This window comes from Corythoichthys intestinalis, chromosome 9 (genome assembly GCF_030265065.1).
Source record: "Corythoichthys intestinalis isolate RoL2023-P3 chromosome 9, ASM3026506v1, whole genome shotgun sequence".
Taxonomy (NCBI): Eukaryota; Metazoa; Chordata; class Actinopteri; order Syngnathiformes; family Syngnathidae; genus Corythoichthys; species Corythoichthys intestinalis.
In genome coordinates, this window is record NC_080403.1 from 25,363,627 (window position 1) to 25,386,791 (window position 23,165).

Genomic DNA, 23,165 nt, shown 5'->3' on the forward strand with positions numbered 1-23,165 from the left:
CGCTTTTTTCTTCTTCTGACCGTAACATAGCAACACCACTACTTCAATGGCACATGTTTTTTTTTTTTTTTTTACCATTACCTTTGGACTTTTCAGCAATTCAGTACAGTAATTTATCTAATAGCAACAACAGAAAACATGCTTAATGTCTTTTTTTTAATAGAGAAGGCCTTTGCAAGGACAACTTTAACGTTGTCAATATTGAAGAACTACAACTATGCTAATGCTAAAAATGCTACTTATGCTAGGGTGACCATATTTTCATTTCCAAAAAAAGAGGACACTGCTCGGCCTCGAGATTCCTAAATTTTACTCGAAGTTCACTCAACGATGCCTTATCACTTTTATGTATTTAAAAGTGTGCCTCCACTGTCTGGATCGGAAAATTCTGTTTTAATTATACTTCTCAGATTATTATTTTTTCAATAATAAAGACAGAAATCTAACTCCATATAATTAGTCAGCAACATCATCATTACACAGAAGTTGTTCAAAAACTAATAGCTAAATATTTTATGAGTATAATGCAGACCCATGGTAGTCCAGTCAAGTAGTAGGCTGACAACATTTTTGGAAATTACCGTATTGACCCGAATACAAGACGGCCCTGATTATAAGATGACCCCCTTTTTCAAGGCTCAAGATTGAAAAATGACTTTTTGAACACCAAATTAATTTTTATACAGAAAATAATTACAGTACATCCGAAACAAATGATTATAACAATATATGAGAGAAAAAGCATGCTATTTTGCCTCATTCAAATCTTAATATCTGATCATTTAACCATGTAAATTTAAGTGCAATCACATTCATAAACGAATGGCCTCTGGTCTTTGAAATGTAAATAAACCAATCTATTGTGCTAAAACAAAATTGCAATAACTGCATTAACCATCAAAGTGAGGTCTAACTGTAACTGTAGTCTTGAAACAAATCTGAATAAGGAAAAACATTGCAATAAAATAATGCAAACTGGTTAAACTAAAAAGAGTAGCTGACATCTGTCATGACAGAACATCGCTTCAATGATATCTGGCGCCATCTCGCGTCGTGAATGTGGAGAGTAGCGGAGATCTGTCATGACTCATGACAGAACATCGCTGATATCTGGCGCCATCTAGCGTCGTGAATGGGTATATGTCTAGATCGCGAATATAAGACGACTCCCTCTTTTTCAGTGTTATTTCAATGCAAAAAAAACCGTCTTATATTCGGGCCAATACGGTACTATCAATAAAATTGTCATTGATAAATTGGTATTCCCATTCAATTATCCTTATTCAATGTTCTAGAACGCAAACAATAACCCAAATAAACTGACAAACAATTCAACCAGCATGTTCCCAAACGCGGCAGTTCAAAACTACATCTCCCATAATGCCTAGCACGGCTTAGCTCACTGACAACTAGCTTATTAGCAAGCACCTATAGCCGAGGCAAAAATCCAACATTGCTCTAAAATTCACAATCATCGGCAACGCAATGATGCGACACAAAACAGGATTTTACAGATCACACCTGTAAAAAGCGCCAACAAAAGTCAACAGTTGTTGAAAGGTAAATTTAGCAAGTGTACACAATGATAGCCCGTGAGCTCCTGGCATGAGAAGGTTGGTTGAGGAATGACGCCACGATAAAGCCAGTCTGTGACTGCCCACGCTAAGCAAATTGGTATGCGAAGTAGCACATATTTTCTCTCTTTTGGGTACATGAGCATTTTGTTACATACCTATTGATCTTAATAAAACTCTTAACAACTGTCTTAACAACTGGACAGGCTCTCTGGGAGCACATCACAGGTAGCACAGTACCATAGTATTCTGTGTAAAGTATTAGGCAATTTCAACACACGCCAATTGGTCCCGTGAAAAATAATAAAAACCGGACATTTTCCTGAATTTAAAAAAAACCCCACAGATGCCACTGACAGGATGTAAAAAGTGGACGTGTCCTGGCAAAATAGGATGTTTGGTCACCCCAACTTATGCTAATTATATAATGATGGTCAGTGTCAAAACATTTTGTACGGAAAAACTTTGACCATAATTTTATGTATTGAAAAAACATCTCCAACACACTTTTCAGCAGTTTCTACTAGTGCAACCCATGAAAGCTGTTTTCTTTTACGAATGCCAAAAAAATAACAATCCCTGTAGGAAATAAAGCACATTTCTTGGGCAAATTATACATTTTACTTGAGGTCATTCATAATGTTTGTTCATCCATAAAACAATTTTTCCATGGACGCTCCAAGGCAAAACACTTGCGATTCATTGTGGAAATATAAATTAGCTTTCATTCATAGCGTTCAATTTACTTTCCCAGGTACATGCTACAAGTGTTTCGAGCAGCGTCTGTGCTCGATTCACAAGGGGAAGTATTTATAAAAACTTGTTTGGAGGGACACCGGCATTCATTTTTGTTACATTGTGTTGGCATGGCTCTCGAGCAAAAATTACATTGAAAAACAAACAAAAAAAAACACACAAAGAATGTTGGAACAACAGATACTGTTACATTTGTCGAAAAATGTTTCAATCATGCAATTATAACATGACAAAAGTGATGAATACATTCCATTGTTCATCAATTCATGAGGCCAATCTTTTCCACAATTTGGCAGTCCATTCTAAAGTGCTGCAGGGACGTGCGAGTGATGTTAAATGCTTTTTTGTCAAGGATCAATAAGATCATTATCGTTGCATGATGACTCAGCGAGTGGGCCACATAACCATGACCACTGGAATCACCTGCTAGCGTCAGATAAAAAAACAAGTAAAAAGATGAGATGTCATCAAAATCCAGACTGGAGGAATTAAGAGTTGTCCATCTGAACACACGCGCACACACAGAATTCCTGAGGACCAATTGTTGCAGTCAACTGCCACGTTTCATTCCCCCCCCCACACACACAAATGATAAGCCAATAGAACAAGTTCTACAATAAGACCACTACAGTTGCAACCCAACATATATAAGTTTGCAAAAGAAATTAAAAATATGAACTGAAGCCGGCGGCCGCTGGAAGAAACTTGGAACTTTTGACATTGTCTAGATTATATTCTAACTTTCAACACATGCATTAGGAAACTCTTTAGGAAAGAAAACTGCCCAAATCAACCTAAAAGAACCCAACCAAGGAATAAGCGAGTTTCCCTAACTGATGCATGATTGCCATTTGCAAAAGATCAGCTTTGACAGAGCCCTAATGTTACTGTTTTGGGTCAAGTAATGACGCATATTTTACATATATTCAAATATATATATATATATTACCCCACTGCCATTTACAGTGTGTTTCTTTTTTTTTTTGCAAGGCTGGCTAAACACAAACTGGAGGCTCAGATTAGTTCGTATGACAAGTGGAAGAAAGAGAAAACAGTCCACAAGGCAGTCGATCCCATGTCGCAGGAACCCAATGAGGTCAATAGGGCTTACTTCATTAGCACCTCCTGAAAGCACAAAAAATGGCAGTAGGAATGAATCACATTATACTCTACAGATTTCCAAAAGAATTGGTTGAGCAAATCTTTTTTTTTTCCAATTGTTAGCCTTGACTAAATTCGATTATTTTTTCAATTTGATTTCTTTAATTACATAAATGCATCCTCTTGGTCAGCGGTAACAGCTACCCAGATAGCAGACCGGCATTGAATAAACATTGATTTTCCATCAAAATCATCAGTATGGTTGACATCGAAATTTTCAACAATAAACAATGTTGAATCAAAGTTGCAAATACCGATGACAAATGGCAGTACGTTGAAACAACGTTCTATGGTACGTCTGGCGATGGTTGGATTAACGTTGTTTTATAGTTAATGAACTAATGTTGACAAATAGTTGCTTTATGATTGTCCGGGAAATATGATTGCAAAGTCATCTAATTATGGATGAGCGGGAGTTTTGGTCGAAAAATAGTTGTGTTCTTGGTTGACCGGGAAGACAGCGACTCACCTCGAACGAACTCCAATTGAAACGCCTCATTTAAGGATAGCCATATTTAAAGGTAGGCCTGCTGCGCTTTTTCAGAGCCTTGAACAGCAATGATGTCTTATGGTACAAAGACCCAAGTTTGTCATTATTACTTGTATAAAAAACCGTTTGCCTGACACAATGTGACAAAGTTGCCAAAATTGTATGAAACTGCATTTGCTGCAATTGGCATTCATGTTAAGACCAACTTCGCTTGGATGCTAGCTAAGTAGAAGTTCAGGCAAACTAAATTCCTTTTCCAATTGAAGTGCTAAAATCAGTAGATATTACACAATCGAGCCTAGTCTAAATTAATTTATTGAACACCATGACAGTGTGGGCTTTTTCCATCTTAGATAGCTCCGTTCCCTCATTTAGCCCTAATTTGGTTTGAGATTGGTTGAGAAACTCACTCCCACAACAAAATACTGATGTTAAACTAACTAGAGGTGCACGATATCCATTTTTTGAAACCGAAACTGATAACCTCCTGCTCCTCAAGGCCGATACAGATACGATAATCGATAATTTATATATAATTTTTCAATGTATATTCACCTGAGTTTTTGAACACCTGTAGGTCAAAAATACAAGTGGTTAATTCAGCATAGATTTGCCTTTGACCGAACCAGAATTTTGACGATGACATTATATATAATTATATTATTATAATTTCAATATTATATTATAATCATTATTATAATGAACAAAAAAAGACAAGAACAGTTTTGACTTCAAATAAAGTGCCCATATTAATTTTTTCAAATAAATATAATCGCAGTCCATCACAATCAATATCACTGACCATGTGTTCCTCTGAACAATGAACACTGATCTAAAACAAACATAAACCCAACAGGTATTGTGCTTTGTCAGCAGAGAAAACATTTGGTGCAACAGGAGAGGAGACTTGTCGTCTTGGTTCATGAAAAAAACTTTCTTAACCTGGCAATTACAGAACAGCAAGCCTATCAATAACCAAAAGGCCTCTCAAGAACTTGTAATCATAACACTGTAAAATGCCAACATTTGCCAATTGCCATAGTAAGGTTTATAACTCAGTGAAGGAAAAATACAGCCTCTAGAACAGTAACAAAGATTTGCATACTGGCAAAACAGGAGTGGAAACAAACGCTCGAATCTCAATCCGACACCGTGCCAGAAATATTATTAATAGGCCCAATAATATATAATGGTATCGGATTTATTGGAATGACATCATAATTCCTATTATCGGACCGATAATTATCGTGCACCTCTAAAACTAACCCATGATATCTGCTTGAATTCCATGATATGAATTAACTGTCAATGTCATTTTGTCTGTTCTTCAGATTCACTGACGAGGCGCTGCTGCTGTGCAGAAGTTGCTACGCCGTGCCCCAGACCGCGTTGGTGGCAAGGTTCGCAGTGAAGCTCGTCAGACTGAAGAGGAGGCCTAAGTCTGAAATACGTTCACTGAGATTTATTTAAAATAATTTGAAATCTAGACGAGTTTTAATTTTTATTATTTATCCAGTATATTTTATTAGTTGGCCTAGCCGTTTCTTCTGTCTGTAAATAAAGCAGGACCTCTAAATAACCGGCATATTGGAAAGCAATAATAGTGTCATGGTTGAAAATAAAGGAAAACATAACATTGATTCAGTGTTGTTCCAATATTATTAATAATTGAAATGACGTTTAGGTTTTGTAAGGATTCAAAACGTTGAAACAACAATAATTGAGGGTGCTAAAGTGATGAAAAATCAACGCCGGGTGTCAATGTTGATTCAACGATATAAAGCTCGACAGCGGATTGTTGATCCAACATCTTTTAAACGCGAGTCTGCTATCTGGGAAGTTTCTACTCTCGAGGAAATCTAACACCAGGACAGATTTGCAACAGTTACTGCGATTACTCCATGTATTGTAAATATCAAATAATGTAATCAAAATGTTTTCTATTGATCTGGTAACCGAGCTAATCAAGCCCTAGTTTGTTACCTACTGTTGGTGAATATGTAGCTGAAAATCCAACTAAGTGAAGGGTTTTTTCCAAGAATTCTGAAGCCTAAACAGCCTCCAATTCCTAACTTAACCAAGCTTGCTTTGGAATAACTCAAGGATGACCTACCGGAGCATCTTTAAGCTCAGACATTGGTGCTTCCTCAGATTTGGCCTCCGCTGCAAGGGGTGCCAACTGCGAGCTCCTGGTGACCGGACCGCTGAGCCGCTCCCTCGTTCGGAGGGAGAAGCGCTCTTCTTTCTTAGGTGGAGACGACGACTTGGGTTCTGCTAACTTCTTGGGTGCCTCTCTGCCCATACGTTGCAACCTCACAGGCTGCTTTTGTGCCACGTCATCTTCGGGAAGGTCAGGGGGTGATGGCTGAGCAGAGCCTTTCTTGGCTTTTTTGCCAGCGGCGGGGGTCGCCAATGGGAATGAAGCGGGCCTCTTTTGCACACTTTTGCCTTTTGTCGTCCGCGGGGGTTCAGGAAGTTCTACTGCACCGGAGCTACGAGCACGAGTCTTGCCTGGCCGTTTCACTTCGGGCTCAGTTTGTGCTGCTTCGCCGTCTTTCTTCTTGGCATTTTTATCCACTGCTTCTTTTTTCCTGCTCTCGAGATTTTTCTTGCCTTTTTTCAAGGCAGGCTTCATGGGGCAGCTGAATGCCATGTGCTTGCCGAGACTGGCCTGATAGGTAAACTCCCTACTGCAGTGAGGACAGACGTTACTTTGCTCTTCTTCAACTTTAACAGCGGCCTTCTTTGCCGAAGTGGCGGCTTTGTTCTTTTGTGAGATAGCCTTCTGGACCAGCTGGTTTTTCTTCTTACTGAGGGCACTCATTTTTGTTTTACCCACATCCTGGTTAAAATTAAGTCTCTTTGGCTGGCCCATTCTTCGGAAGGCACTCTGGCCTCCCGAGGGTGACGCGACACCGTTGGGAGACTTGACTATTTGCTTGAGGGGGATGGGGTTCTTTTTGGGAGTGTAGCGCTTTTTGTCGCTGGCGTTTGCGCAGGCCAAAATGTGCTGGTGCAACTCTGGCATGTTGTCGAAGCTGTTGCCGCACTTGGTGCAGCGGATGGCGGTGGTGAACGTCTGCGGTATGTTATGTGTGGTGAAGTTGGTCGCGGAGGCCACAGAGTTGGCGTGGGAACGGCTGTGATATGGAAAGGGGGGCGGTTTGTAACTGGGGTAATGCTGATTCTGACCAAGTCGGACATCGGGACCTTTGGACTTTCCGCCCTCAGAGGCCATGATTTTTATTGTAGTGTAGAGCTCTTCATTGGGGTCCTCAGTTCCATCCTCTGCGTGGTTTCCATTAACGTCGGGCTCTTCCTTTGCGGGCGTGGCGTTATTTTGTTCCATCGCTTCCTCATTAGTTCCATGTGCTGGTGCAGCGGCACTGATTTCTTCTTTGGCTCTGAATGGGTCGGTGTAGTTTTGCGGCCTCAGTTTCCCGCTCTCCACGGAGGTATGTGTGCAGGCATCATTTGGATGCAAATCTTTTTGGTGCTGTTGCAGATTGCAGAGAAAGGCAAACTCCTTGGAACAAACAGAGCACACGAAGATGGTGCCCACCCCGTGCAGCGTGGTCCGGTGAGCCAACAGGGAGTCTGCGTCGCCAAACAACTGCAGGCAGAACTCGCACTTGAAGGGCCAATCGACCGCGTGCTCGGCAATGTGCCCGCTGAGCTCTTTCATTGAGATGAACGGGCCCTCGCAGACATTGCAAACAAATGACTTTCCATAGGTTGAGTCTATTTTCTCAGCTGAGGGTGAATTATTGGGTTTCTTTTCGAGAGGCTGAGGTGAAGGGTCCGCACTCACATCATCCCGAGGCACGTGGTTGGCGACAGAGAGAGTATCGGTGCAATTCTCAGGCTCCACTTTTACGTTTGTTTGAGGAAGGCCATCCGAAAGCAGTGACGGGGCCGGTTCAGGCGACGCAAGAGAAGACGGAGATTTCGGTAAAGACTCTGGCCGGGGCGAGAGTGCAGCCAAGTCGGAGTTTTCAGACTTTGGAATTCCTGAGTTGAGGTCACTGTCAGTTTCACCATTCAGCAGGTTGCTGCTTTCTTCAGTCAGAGAAATGTTATTTGTAGCGGACACGCCGACTGAAGTAGGCTCAAGAGGTGTGGGATGATCAAGGGGGTCTTGAAGTGGAGTGTTCAGGGAGTCCAGTGTTTGAGTGTGATGCTGCTCTTCCTCGCTTTTGTCGTCACCGGTGAATAAGCTCTCTGCCTCTTCGGGCGGGAGTTGCGGCGACTTCGGCGACATCTTTGGCGATAGGACAGGAAGAGGACGCTGCGCTGACGATTCCAAGGGCTGGGAGAGAGGAGAGTTTGCCGTGGGTTGCGGCGAGGGCATGGTGGGTAGTACAGGGGGAGGCGGCGTTGTCGATGTCACGCTGGAGGTGCCGGGTGACGAGGGGTTCATGGTGACGGGAGTCAATGAGGGAGGAGAGGGGTGAGCTGAGTCGACATTGGGGGACTGCGGTTGAAAGCTGAGGTTAGCGAGAGGCGAGGGTCCCTCGTCTGTCGGCAGAGGCAAACCCACATACTCATTCATCAGCACCTTTTCAAGCATGCTGGTGTTCGGCTTTCTCTTTTTGACTTGCAGGTGTGGCGCTGCAATTCCCTTGAAGTCAGTATCAATGCAACTCTTCCGATGCAGGCTTAAATCAAGGGCGGAGTCGGCAAGAACCGTGTTGGTGTTGCTTCTTCTATTGACAGTGTTTGACAGGTCCAAGGGTTGTTGATTGCACGCATTGCCTCCGCTGCCAGAGGTGGTTTGGCCAAAGTTACTTCCACATGGGCTCAGGGTTGCAGTGTCATTCTTATCCATAGTGTTTCCAAGAGGGGAGACACTGAGGTTCTCTAGCTTCGGCACCTTGAGGGTGTACGAGTTCACCGTCTCGAGCTTGCAGCCCTCCCCTCTATACGCCGGACTGAGCTGCAGCGATAACGGAGGTGAAGCAGTTCGTCTTTTGAACCTGCCAGCGGGGCCTTGCAACGGCGTGACGGAAAGCGGGGACGCCAACCGGTGGTTTTCAGTTATGAGCGTGATGGACTTTTGAACGTCTTGCGTTTGGAGAAGCTGCTTGAGTTTCGGCGATAGATAAACAGTTTTCTCCCGCGGAAATACTGACGGATCCGCCGTTTGCTGGATTAGTCCGCCCACAACCAAGTTGGGTGAGGACGATGCCGTGGACGATGAAGACGCAGTGAACGAGCCCGTTTCAGTCTCTACCTTGAGGCCAGGAAGGAGAGGAGGGGTCGACGTTCTTCTTTTGGATGACGGGGGACAGAATTCGGACGCTTGCTTGGCGGTGCTGGTTCGAGTCTCCACCTTTAGCACCTGACTGAGCTGGTTGGGGCTGATGATGACCGCATCAAGACCAAAAAGCGCAGCCGATCGAGTGTCAACCTCGATGACCTCGCAGCTGCTCACCGTACTGCTAGACACTATCTTTCCATCGATGTAAAAACTCAAATTCTCAGATATGTTTTTGGATATGTCCACTGCATAATCGTCCCGGTCTGCCTCATCTTCCGTGTCGGCGCTGGGCATGTACACGAGGGCGGGACCGGTATTCGGCGATGCCTCAGATCTCGGCTGTGCCGACACCTCTGGCAAGAGCGTGCCTTTCCGGCGAACGCCCTTCGGAAGCAAGTGTCTTTCATGTATTCTGCGCTGGTGGCGTCGCATATTGGTGTGTGTGCCGAAAGCTTTGTTACAGTACTTGCAAGGATGGAGTTCTTTGGATGCCCCATTTTCATCCAAAATGTAGGGAGGATCCGCATGAGGCCCCGACTCCCTCCTTGCAGTTTCAGAGTGGTGTGCAGGTACTCCGGTGAGCTGCGGGCCCGTGGTACTGTAGTGACCTGTAGGGCTGGCACAGTCGGGACTGGAAACATCAGTCTGCACCAAAGGGAGCAGATGAGCGGTTCCAGCCAGGGAGTTGGGCTTTTTCTTGAATCCGCTCTCGTGCCTCCTCTCGTGGCGACGCCGACCCACCTGCGAGCCAAAGGACTTGCTACAGTATCGGCACTTGAACAGTTGCGCTTGCTGGTCCGTGACGCCGTGAATGTGCACATGACGTTCCAGACCCTGCCTGGTGGAGAAGTGCCGTTCACAGTGCTGACAGGGAAAGGAATCTCCGTGCAGATCGCCTTCCATTAAGGGGTCAAAGTCAGGGTCGGTATCAGCGTCCTGTTCGTGCTCCTGAGGTGGGGAAGAGTGGGAATGGCTTCTTCCAGTGACTCTGAGGGGAAGGTCGGTCCGCTGCTGGGCTATTTGTCGCTGTGCCTGCAAATCATTTGCATCCTCTTCCTCTTCTTCCTCCTCTTCGTCGTTCGCCCCATCCATCGCGTCGACTGACTTTTCCTGTGAATTTCTGTGGTCGGTCATTTCCGTGGGCGGGACTTTGGAGGCTCCTTGCGCTAATGTCCTCACATCCTCCTCCTTCACACCTGTCGACAGTCATCAGGAATGTCAGCTAAATAAAAGATTGGCACCTATGACCATCTATCACACTTTACAATGTGTTTTGAAGGTCACAGTTTAGTTTAAAAAGTTGTAAGACACAACTTTTAAAAGACTCAACTGAACAAAGTGGCACTTTCAGACGCACGCAGGTTAATATAAAGGAAGGTTAAACACACTAAATGTCCACTTGCCTTCTTCCCCCTCCCACATCTCTTCCACAGATTTGTCACCACTCGTTTTTTTCTGCAAGTCGGCCCAATGAGCTCGTCGTTACCAGCTTTCTTCTGGCTGCGGACAGAAACAAGATAGGCATGACAAACAGTTGGAGAGACAAATCAAAAGTATTTGTGCTAAGAAATGTCACTTTGAACGACGAAGAAGCTTTTGTTTGTTTACTAACTAAAGATTTTGGGTCCCAGTCCTGGTACTATGAGACCAGTCAAAATACAGGGTGTTCCAAAATGGTTGACCCCATTCTCAATGCCCATATCTCGGAAACTACTTGATGGATCTTAATGAAACTGAATACACTTTATGTTGAAGCTCATAAGTTTTATTGGTTAAGTTTACAAAGAAAAGTACACATTTTTGTTGGTTCTATGACAGACTTTCATAAATGTTCAATATGAGCGCCGCCTTTGACTCTACACACGTCGAGTCGGTATTCGAACTCGTGCCAAACTCGCTGCAGCACGTCTTCGGTAACAGTATCCATTGCAGCTGTAATTCTCTGTTTTGTTGTTTAGTTGGTGCCTTCTTTGCAAAATATGAGAAGAAGGCATGCTGCACTGTCTTCGGTGACTGAGTCCGAGCATACTCTAACACGCAAAATGCCTTTTCTTTTGAAGTGAACGGCATTTCTTAACCTGAAAAGATAGAAATGCCAAACGTTACACACAAACACTTGAAACGTTTCTACACAAGCTGCGAACATTTGAGGTCATTCCAACGAAAATTGTCAAAATTATTGGCCTATGAAATGGGGTCAAACATTTTGGAACACCCTGTAGTATGCATGTTATTAGAATGAAGTTGTGATTCAATTACCCAATTATGACCAGGGTAGAAATGCATAATTGTTAATAAAATTCAGACAATATGATGCCTAGTAAAATTTTAAAATACCTCACCAAAATTGCTATCATACAAGACTTATTTTTATAATGAACAACTATTTGCCAAAAATTAGAGCTTTATTTTTGAGAGCTCATTTCTAACTTCATTTTCACTTTACATTTGGAACATTCTTCATTCTTGTAACATTCTCAGTAAAAAAGTTGCCTTGTAAAATTACATCAACATTAGGACTTCTTTCTCGTAACATTGTAACTTTATTTTCATAAGACTGGGACTCCTAATATCATGAGTTTATTTTCATAAAACTAGAAACAATATATACAGTGGGGAGAACAAGTATTTGATACACTGCCAATGGGTTTTCCCATTGGCAGTGTATCAAATACTTGTTCTCCCCACTGTAGTAGTACTAATAGTACACCTTAATTTTCTTAGGGTTACCATTTTTTCATGTATTCCTGCAGCATTATTGCTGTGATATATACATGCTATCCCTGTGCCAGTTTTCTTCAGGTGCTCAGTTTCCCCCCACTATAGTTACATTTATTAATTTCTGTATTTATAGGAGAAATCATCAAGTCAAATTATCTTTACTTAACTCACTCAAGCTTTTATAAGTCAAGATGAATCAGGCATTCGTGCTATTTATAAAGCAGCTGGGAGCAACTTTAAAACAAGTATGTGATGTGAGAAGCAACCAGGATTTCATGCAGACGTTCTTAGCATCACAGAGCTTTTACAACTCCCGTTTGCACGTCGTATATTCGCATGGACACTTCGCCGTTTCTAGGCGAGGATTCGACCAGCTCTCGAAAGCTCCCAACAAACAACACGACTGGTTCTGACTATTTCGGGAATGCAGTGAGACCTTTAGCAGATTAGGAACTGTATGTACTGTGTATACATATGCTTATTTCAAAAGCTTTACGACCAACATGGATGATTTCAATGCAGACGTCAACACGGCAAGTTACATCAAGAGAGCATGATTCTTGAGCCTCTTTTGACATTGTGCATGTTTACTTCATTAAACTTGAAAAGACAGGAAAACATGCCAACAATTATCCAAATTTAAGTCGTGTTTTTTTCCCCCTTTTTTCTCTACTTGTCTAACAAGTCCTTCCATTTTATGGGTTTTATCATCCACTGATTAACTCATTTTCCCAATTGCATACATCCTAAATTGCCCTTTTGACTAATATAGCGGACGTTCCACACAACGGTAGGTGACAAACCACATTTCCGACCAGTGGTGAGGTCACGCGACCTGGAGTTACAAAGCCTAATTCAAAATCAAAGCACAGCGTGAGAGTTTGTGGGAGGTCGGTCATTCCGTAGGCAAGCACTTTGAGGACATGGCTAATGACTTAGACGGGTTCATTCAAGTTAAATTAAATTCAACATGACTAGAGGAGGTCCCTGCTCTTGGACATTATTCATTAGGGGTGGGAACCTCTGGGTACCTCACGATACGATACAATTTGCAATACAAGGCTCGCGATAAAGATCTCACAATATGGTGATACAACAAATATCAATACATGGGTCAGGAAATCATTCTACGATCATCTTTGATAGTATTAATGAACAGAAAAACAAGCAATTTTCATCCTTCTGTTGTGAATTGGAATGAGTTAATCACGAGTAGACGTCCAATCAATTTGAACTGGGAGGGTGGCAGCAAATGAACCATCACTTTGTCACTTTGGGGCATTTCACGTCACTTCATGTTGATTGTCGGTCACTTCCTTTTCCTTTTGGGGCATTTACAGGTCACTTCCTATTGAATTTAGGACATTTACAAGTAACTTCCTGTTGATTTTTGGTGACTGAAAAGGAAGTGAGTCGAGAATGTCCCCAAATGAATAGGGAGCGACTCAAAATGAGCAGGAAGTAACCTATAAATGCCCTAAAATGCACAGGAAGTGCTTGTAAATGCCCACAAGACTGTCTGTGAATGCTCTGATTTCAGTGTCAATGGCGGCACTAGACGTCCAATCCAGTCAAAATGAATTGGATGTCTAGCGCCGTCAATGGCAGGCAGAGAGCTAAAAGTATACGCTATTCTTATGGGAGATTTTGGTAGCAACCTGTTGGTTCCTTTTGTTTTTTAAACAGCGACACCTTTTAAACGCGATATATCGATTCTTGGTGGGAGTATATCGATAATCTTTTGGGCTAGGAGGTATCGCAATAGATCACTTTTTCGATATATTGTCACAGACCTACTGTTCATGTGCTACAACTAAAAGACAATTCCGATATTGTTGAGGATTTTGTTAGAACAACCACTATCCCGGATCGAAGTCCTATTTTGAAACTTAATATCTAACTTGATAGCCTAATTCTTTAATATTGAAATTTGTTTGAAACCTGAAGGCCATCTTGAAAACTAATTTGGCAAAGATGGCTGCACGACCAATATGATTAAACAACTCAGGCTTCATGGAATACAAGTGCCGAGTGCCAAGTGCATAGCCGAGTGACACGTATTTGACACGCTGTGTCTGTCCTCTACCCAGTCAGAACCAGGTAAGTACTCCATTTTACGTAGCGCGTTGTCATCTCCATTAAAATCAACAGTAGTAAAAGCATCTTTTTTTAGAATCTGTTGTGTTGCTAGTTTAGAAAGAAGTAGCCATATGAAGCATTCGATTACCTTTTTTAATGAACTTGTAGCAGTGAGCACATGCAGACATGACATAGCATCCTAGCCAGACTCTCATTTCTTCCTCTACGCATTATACGTACACACTAGTACAGCGAAACTCACTGGCCGGTTATTGTCACAACATAGACATTGCATGTGTCTGTAAACACAACAGAATCGGCTTTACAAATAAGGAAACATTATTTTGCCTCATCCACATCAAATTATAATCAGTAGAAGAATTTATACTTATGCTTCGTCATAGCTCCCAGCTAAGGTAAAGTTATGGCAAAAGATATGTGTAAATGTTCTCTCCGTGAGCTTTTGAAAAATAAACCATCTTAGTGAAAGTGCACACCTGTGGAAAGTAAGACCATAACATTTAAGTTGAAAGACTGATATTTATATACAAGTTAAAAATAGCCCTGTGAGAAGTTCCTATAATTTAAAAAATCATTGAAAAGTTGAGATCGACAGGCAGATCGGTGCAGCGTCTGCAGTAATGCAGACTCTGCACCGGTCCGTAATGGGTGAAGAAGGAACTGCGCCGAAAGGCGAAGCTCTCGATTTACAAGTCGATCTACGTTCCTACCCTCACCTATGGTCACGAGCTGTGGGTCGTGACCGAAAGAACAAAATCCCGGATACAAGCGGCCGAACTGAGTTTCCTCCACAGGGTGTCCGGACTGTCCCTTAGAGGTAGGGTGAGAAGCTCGGTCATCCGGGAGGGACTCTGCGTTGAGCCGCTACTCCTACTGAGGTGGCTCGGGCATCTGGTTTGGATGCCTCCTGGACGCCTCCCCGGAGAGGTGTTCCGGGCATGTCCCACCGGCGGGAGGCCCCGGGGACGACGCAGGACACGCTGAAGAAACTATGTCTCTCGACTGGCCTGGGAACGCCTTGGGATCCCGCCGGAGGAGCTGGTTGAATTGGCTGGGGAGGGGGAAGTCTGGGCTTCCTTGTTAAAGCTGCTGCCCCCGCGACCTGACCCCGGAGCAAGCGGAAGATGATGGATGGATCGAGAAGACATTAATATAAATTATGCATTTTTTTTTGAGACTGCCTTTTTTATTTTACCCTGCGTCTTAAAAGAATCGGAATTATTCGGAACCGGAATCGAAACGTTGAACCGCAATCATTGAATTTCAAACAATGCTCAACCCTAGTCTTGACAGCCTAATTTAACCCAACCTATGCATTTAACTGACAGTGAGAAATGTCATTTTAAGTGGAATGGCTGGTATAAAGTAATCATGTTTCAGTGCCACTGATGGCAATAGACATCCAATCCATTTTGACTTGATGAGGCTGGCAGCGTATAATTGAATAATCGCGGTCAGTCTGCATATCGCGGTCAATGGCACTGAAACATTAGCATCAAAAATACATTGCTGCCGACTATCAAATTTTGGGAAGTTATATTTACTAAATGATTAATGAACACTCACCTCAGAAACATTCACTGAGGGTTTACATCCGTTAGTTTTGTTTGTGCGTGCTTTTGTCACTAATCTCAATGCCTAACTCATCCACAATCGTTCAGCGTACAGTGGGGAAAAGAAGTATTTAGTCAACCACTAATTGTGCAAGTTCTCCCACTTGAAAATATTAGAGAAGCCTGTAATTGTCAACATGGGTAAACCTCAACCATGAGAGACAGAATGTGGAAAAACAAATAGAGAAAATCACATTGTTTGATTTTTAAAGAATTTATTTGCAAATCATGGTGGAAAATAAGTATTTGGTCTATAGACCCTACCTACGTGACGTCACAACTCCGCCCTCCTGACTGGTGCCGCCCAATTGTCCGTCAACACATCGTGTTTACCTGTTACGGCTAGGTACATTCCGCCTATTTACGGCGTGTTTTTCTGCTCCTTAACATTAATAATCAAAATGGTGAAGGCGTGTGTGGCGGTCGGTTGCAATAACAGAGAAGATAGACGGAGAGACTTGAAGTTCTACCGGATTCCGAGAGACCCGGAGATGAGCGCAAGATGGGCTGCTGCAATTCGACGAGAAAACTGGGCTCCAAACGATTACCACAGATTATGTAGTAGTCATTTTATATCTGGTAAGATGCATTTAATATATATTTAGAGGGTTTGGGGCTGACAACCACAATTAAGATCATTGCTAGGCTAATCGCCGACAACATACACATATGTATGTAGTGAGAGTGCTATCGCTAAACCATATAAACATTAAAAGCCCGAGCTCCATTGACAAATGACATGAAATACATTAGACTTGACAGTGGATGTTAGCAAGAACAAAAGATTTTGAATTGAAAATTTTGTAACTCACCTTTCCAAGCACAAGATAGATTCCTGCCGAATTTTCGTGGACGAGTGCCTGTTTCACCCAACCAGCAACGAAGTATTTATAGGCCTCCAAGCTCTTAAAGTTTTTCAAACTTTCATGAGAATAGGCTGATTTTGTGTGGACAAGATAGTTGTAAATATCAGGGTAGCTAGCAGATGTCAGGCAAAGACGGCGAAGACAGCGGCTCAAAAAACATCGATTTAGGCATCAAATATGGATCTGGCGAATGGATAAACTGAAGCTTTTCCACATAACGCCTTTTATGCAACGCATCCAGTGAGTTTACGGCATCCGAAAGCACCGGGTCTTCCATGAAATGCATTATAAATTGCTCGATCAATTGAGACCATTGACAATACAGACACAAAATGACGGACAATGGGGCGGAACAATACAGCGATCACGTGATTTTGTGACGTCGGTGGGTAGGGTCTATACAAAAAGTTAATCTCAATACTCTGTTATGTACCCTTTGTTGGCAATAATGGAGGCCAAACATTTTCTGTAACTCTTCACAAGCTTTTCACACACTGTTGCTGGTATTTTGGCCCATTCTTCCATGCAAATCTCCTCTAGAGCAGGGGTCCCCATCTGCCGGGCCGCGGACCGGTCCATGGCGCATTTGCGACCGGGCCGCAAAGAAAAAATAATTTAATAACGACCGCATTCTGGCCGAATTAACACTGTGCCCCTGCTTAACACACCAATATCTTTGTCTACTCTAGATATAATACTACGGGATAGATTACAATGCTGTCATAGAAGTCCATTGATTTGACTGCTAGCAGTATATCTAGTTTGTGTATATAATATATCTATGTGTGCTTGTCCTCGATAATAGCGTATTACTAGGCCGCGGCGCAGCACATTTGTTCCCGGAAATAATTAGCCCCAACACGAGCGAAGATAACAGGAAAACAGACGTCTTTGGAAATATTTTTACGGCGAAAAAGGCACCTGACGAGCCTACAACCTCGAAGACCCACGAACTGCGAAGGAGTGGATTCGTGACCCGTTTGTGAATAAACAGAGAGATCGCAAATGACGGCGACCTTATTAAACGTACATTTGAGACAACAACTCTTCGGAGGTTCTGGATTAAAGTCATTCTGGAATATCCTGACATCGCGACAAGAGCGTTGAAAACCTTGCTACAATTTCCAACATCGTATCTTTGTGAAGCGGGCTTCTTAATTAATGTTTAACGACAAGGCGAAGTCGTTAATGGTGAGCGCGGTGTGCAGCTGTTGTGTGAAGCTTACATGGCAGGATGAATCTGAGGAGAACTTTTCTACAAGTCCTTCCATGATCAAACGTAAGTTAATATTCCTTTCTTTCAAGAAAGTTTGTAGTGTTTACTTTGGAATCGCTGCATTTGCGCATTTTGCGGCTATGTTTAACGTTACGCGCATGTGCAGAACCGCATCGTTGCAATTTTTGATGGGTTGCAAAATTTGTCAGAACACCAGTCCGTGAAAAAAAAGACCCAAATAACACCGGTCCGTGGTGCAAAAAAGGTTGGGGACCCCTGCTCTAGAGCAGTGATGTTTTGGGGCTGTCGTTGGGCAACATGGACTTTTAACTCCCTCCTGGACTGGAAGAATGTGTTATGGTCAGATGAAACTAAAATAGAACGTTTTGGTCGAAACACAGGTTCTCTTATTTGGAGGAAAAAGAATACTGAATTGCACCATACCCACTGTGAAGCATGGGGATGGAAACATCATGCTTTGGAGCTGTTTTTCTGCAAAGGGATCATGACGACTGATCTGTGTAAAGGAAAGATTGAATGGAGCCATGTATCGAGAGATTTTGAGAGAATATCTCCTTCCATCAGCAAGGGTATTGAAGATGAGACATAGCTGGGTCTTCAGCATGACAATGAGACCTAACACACAGCCAGGGCAAACAAGGAGTGGCTTCGTAAGAAGCATTTCAAGGTCCTGAAGTGGCCTAGCCAGTCTCCAGATCTCAACCCCACAGAACATCTGCGGGAGGGAGTTGAAAGTCCGTGTTGCCCAACGACAGCCCCAAAACATCACTGCTCTAGCGGAGATCTGCATGGAGGAATGGGCCAAAATACCAGCAACAGTGTGTGAAAAGCTTGGTGAAGAGTTACAGAAAACGTTTGGCCTCCGTTATTGCCAACAAAGGGTACATAACAAAGTATATATATGAACTTTTGGTATCGACCAAATACTTATTTTCCACCATGATTTCCAAATAAATTCTTTAAAAATCAAACAATGTGATTTAGTTTTTTTTTCCCACATTCTGTCTCTCATGGTTGAGGTTTAACCATGTTGACAATAACAGGCCTCTCTAATATTTTTAAGTGGGAGAACTTGCACAATTAGTGGCTGACTAAATACTTATTTGCCCCACTGTATGTACATGGATGAATTAAATACGGATGTCAACACTGCAACTTACATCAAAAGAGCATGATTCTTGAACCCTCTTTGGACTTTGTGCATGTTTACTTCATTGAACGTGCGAAGACAACAATTATCCAAATTTAAATCCTTGAAATAACCCTGGACAAAACATCCACATAGCAATCCTAATCCCTGATTGAAATCATACTTCCAAACTTTCTTGATAGCCTAATTTAACCCAACCTATGCATTTAACTAATTATCTATCATTAACAGGGACATTTAGTATTTAGTAAAAGGGGGATAAAATTGACATTTAAAACATCCATTGACGGTAACAGACGTCCAAAGAGTTAAGACCTAACTATGAAGGAGTACTGATGTCACAAGAGCAGACCAGCAAGATCCATTTATCTTTTCCTGACAAAAAAAAAAAAAAACTGTCCAAAGTTCATCACACACTGCAAGGCTTTGACTACAAAGCCAGTTGAACATTAGGTGTCCAAATGAACAATTTCCTTATTTGCTAGCACATCATTCAAAGTAGGGGTGTGACAAAATATAGAAATGGTAATATATCGTGATACTTTGTATCCCAAAAGTTTATCGATATGCTCCTGTTAAGAATTGAGATATTGTTTTAAAAAGGTGTCAATTAAAAAAAAAAAAAAAAAAATGGCTGCCATTGACGGTACTCGACACCCAATTCATTTAGACTGGGAACGTTCGTTCATTCAAAACCGGAGCATTCACAGTCATTCGGTCCGAGTTTCGGGGCATTTACGGGTCACTTGCTTTTCATTTTAGGGCATTTACAGGTCATTTTCTGTTGAGTTTTGAGGGGCAGTTTACATGGCGACTCTGCGACACAAAGACGCAATGACTGAGTAGCGGACTCGCCATGCGTGCATATGGTGTCGGCGAAGACGAAAAATTCTGAATCCTGCCTCCAAAGTGGAAGAATCCGATTGCGGGGGATTGAGGGGGAGCTTCCTCGGCATGCATATCAAAGGCTCCCGCGGCGCGAGACCGCGCCGGTAACGTCAGCACTCGTACACGTCACATTGGGCGTGCGCAGCGATGCTACTAAACATTGAAAACAGCAAACATTGCGGAATGTCGGCTTTAATTTACTGTTTTTGTTTTTGTTTTTTTATTAAATAAGTTGAATGTTTCAATTTTTGTGCCTTTTTGAACAAAAGAAAAATGCCATTGCTTCGAGTGGGCGGGCATATTTTTTTTCGAGCTGAGGGAGTTTGGTGGGGTCAAAGTGCATCATTCTCTGCCGCCCTGTGAATCTGCACTGCCCCCTAGGGCCTGGCATGAATACTACAAAGTTTTCATGCGAAATTGCGACATTGTTCGAATGGAGATGCAAATGCAAATTTGAAATTTTTCGTATTCTCGGAGAATCACCATGTAAACGGCCCCTGAGTCACTGCCTATTCATTTGGGCGATTCCCAAGTCACTTCCTGTTCTGTAACGCAAAATAAACAGCAAGTGACCCATAAAATACCCCAAAATCAACAGTAAGTAACTGAAAATCAACAGGTAAATGGGCAAAAATTACTCATTGCCTGGCATTGGCTGCCACTAACAGCCATACTGTTACATTCATTCGTTCGTTCCCTGCCATCCCTCCCACTTCAAATGCAACGCAAAATAAACAGCAAGTGACCCATAAAATACCCCCAAATCAACAGGAAGTAACTGAAAATCAACAGGTAAATGGGCAAAAATTACTCATTGCCTGGCATTGGCTGCCACTAACAGCCATACTGTTACATTCATTCGTTCGTTCCCTGCCATCCCTCCCACTTCAAATGGATTGGATGTCTACTAGTGATAAAACTCATTCCAATTCACAACAGAAGCTTTTTTTTTCTGTTTATTAGTTTTTTGTAGAATATCCTAGAATGATTTCCTGACCAATGTATCGAAAATCGTTTTATCGCTATATCGTCAGATCATCGTTATGAGCTTTGTATCGCAAATCGTATCGTGAGGTACCAAGAGTTTCCCACTCCTAATGGCGTACCGCATGCATGCAATTTTTAGACCGTAACGTCGGTTCGTAAAGCGGAAGTAAAGCAAGAGTGGGACATTATAGACTCGCCCTCGCATAGAAACCACGTTAATTGTGCTACTTTTCTCCGATAAACTTTCAAAAGCGAACACGCAGATTACACATTTTTTTGGAACTTATAGAAACGACTCTAGACATTAAGACATATGAAGGACGTTATCTTCATACGTTTCCCGAAACCTAAAACTCAGAGGAAAAAATGTGAAACTGAATCAACTTGCGCAGACTTTTAACGCCAGCTCGGCATCAAACATTTATGCAGTAAACATTTTGTTGGGTTGGCATTGTCTTTCAGAGGACAAAGAGGTAAGCCATTTTGATATTTTTATTTTTTAGCATGACGTGCCGTGCTACTTCTGTCTGACAAAGAATGAGCTGAAAACAGTTAAAATGGTATTTGACTGCCACTGTTACATTTTCTGTTGTAAAAAAAAAAAAAAAAACTTTAGTAAGGGGGAAGTGTAAATAAGTTATTGAATTAAGATTTGTTAACAACGAAAAAATTAAGTGTTTGTTGGCTGTCACTGAGTAGCAATTGCGATGGCTACACAAAACTAACTAAATTACCCACAAGAACGGTCAGAAACGTAGGACACCCAGAGGATATAATATATAAGACAGACAGGGCTGGTGGTAAAGGATAGGTTGTTGAAACAGGAAAATGTCAGTCGCGTAGATAAAAAAGTTAAGGCTATGCCTCGCCTCGTTTTTTTCCGTCTTTTTCAGCCTTCGACGCTCAAGCCATCTCTTTAACTGAACATTTTTAAGTTCTTCCACATCTTTGCCAGTGAATTTGGCACCAGGGACATTTTCTGAGGGAATTGGTAGGTTTAGCTCTGTAAACATCTCCTTCGTACACGATTTCCATTTCCTATTAGGGACAAACGGTGGCGTGTCCCCCCCTTAGCAACAGTAGCTAATGTCATGAATGTTAATGAGCGGAAGTGACGTGTTGCTTGCGGTACGCCATTCATAGTATGAAATATATATGCTTTTTACATGATTGCACAACTTAAAAAGAAATGGCGTTTTGGTTAAATGGTGTTCTCGAACAACCTTTTCACATCTCACGAGGCACATACGAGGAAGTATAAAGTCTTTTTAAAAGAAGTTTGTTCGTTTTAAAGTGCCAATTGATAAACTACTTTACCATCTGCTCCTAAGCACCGTGATGTCCCTTGCTAGCAGCCTAGCTCGGCTTAGCATTCGCCCGTCATGACAACCCGACCGACTGGTTATTCTGGAGCCCAAAGCGAGCGCCCGCTCGGTTCGAATACTCCCCAGAGTATTTTTATTCGCTACCCGATACCGGCGAGACTAAAGAAGGTGGGCAGTCGTCACTAAACGCGGTAGTAGGAGTTGGACGATCAGTTTAGCTTTAGCTCGCCGCGCTAGGCCACCATCAAGTGGAGGCTCGCCGATGGATGGCTTTCACGCTTTTCGGGAGCTCAGGAAGGTCACATCCTCAACAAGGAGCAGCCGAGCGGGGGAGGGCACGGAGACGAGGCGGGAGGGGGGTGGGCGAGCTACGGCGACCGATAAAACCAATAGGTTAACGGAACGACTTTGGGGTGTCATTCGGTGCTCGTAGCGACGACTTTGATATCGAGCATTAAAGTGGAGAAAAGCCCCCCCTCTCTCTACCTCTTCCTCCTTCTTCTTCACACTCATCGACTAGCCTCCCAGTGCTAAAGCACTAGCTCAACTTAGCTCCCAAGTGCTAAGAAATCACTCCGCGGCTAATTTAGCGGAGGTGTCCGATGTTGAAAAGCAGTCTTGTTAAAAAGTCTGTCAAATAAACTTAAAATCTGGCCTTTTCCTCTTTTAAGACACACAAAAGAGGCCTCACCTCGAGAGTTTTTCCTTTCTTCCTCCAGTGCAGCTGTTATCTCGGGGTTGTCTCGTCTCGCCTCGCACGGTGTTGTACCACACCAGCAGCCTGCCAGCAGCAGCTCGTCTCCGGCTGTGATTGGCTGTCTAGAATGAAGGATGAGTTTGAGGACCAATCACAAGACGCCTCGCCGCCCTCTCCTCACCCGCCCCGGGGGAAGATTTGGGACAGCGAGCATCTAATCTGGCTGTGATGCGTTCAAGGTGCACTTTGGTACCTTCCATGTCAACATGAAAATAAAGAGCGGTGCACTACTTTTTGCTTGTACTGTATTTAATTTGACTTTATGCGTTTTAAAACGGAT

General features: G+C 42.8%; 1 protein-coding gene across 4 annotated transcripts; it reads right to left on the reverse strand.

Moving 5' to 3' along the window:
• Positions 1–11: 11 nt before the first annotated feature.
• Positions 12–22,960, reverse strand: prdm2b (PR domain containing 2, with ZNF domain b). Of its 4 annotated transcripts, none has more exons than XM_057846411.1 (4): positions 22,615–22,725; positions 10,645–10,741; positions 6,095–10,437; positions 12–3,455 (listed from the first exon to the last, which is right to left on the reverse strand). In XM_057846411.1, the coding sequence occupies exons 2-4, from the start codon at positions 10,661–10,663 to the stop codon at positions 3,438–3,440; spliced, it is 4,380 nt and encodes a 1,459-aa protein (XP_057702394.1). In that variant the 5' UTR covers positions 10,664–10,741; positions 22,615–22,725; the 3' UTR covers positions 12–3,437. The 4 variants fall into 4 exon arrangements, with proteins under 4 accessions (XP_057702394.1, XP_057702396.1, XP_057702395.1 ...); XM_057846413.1 differs by lacking the exon at positions 22,615–22,725 and adding an exon at positions 22,121–22,491; XM_057846412.1 differs by lacking the exon at positions 22,615–22,725 and adding an exon at positions 14,779–15,726.
• Between the last annotated feature and the right edge of the window lie 205 nt (positions 22,961–23,165).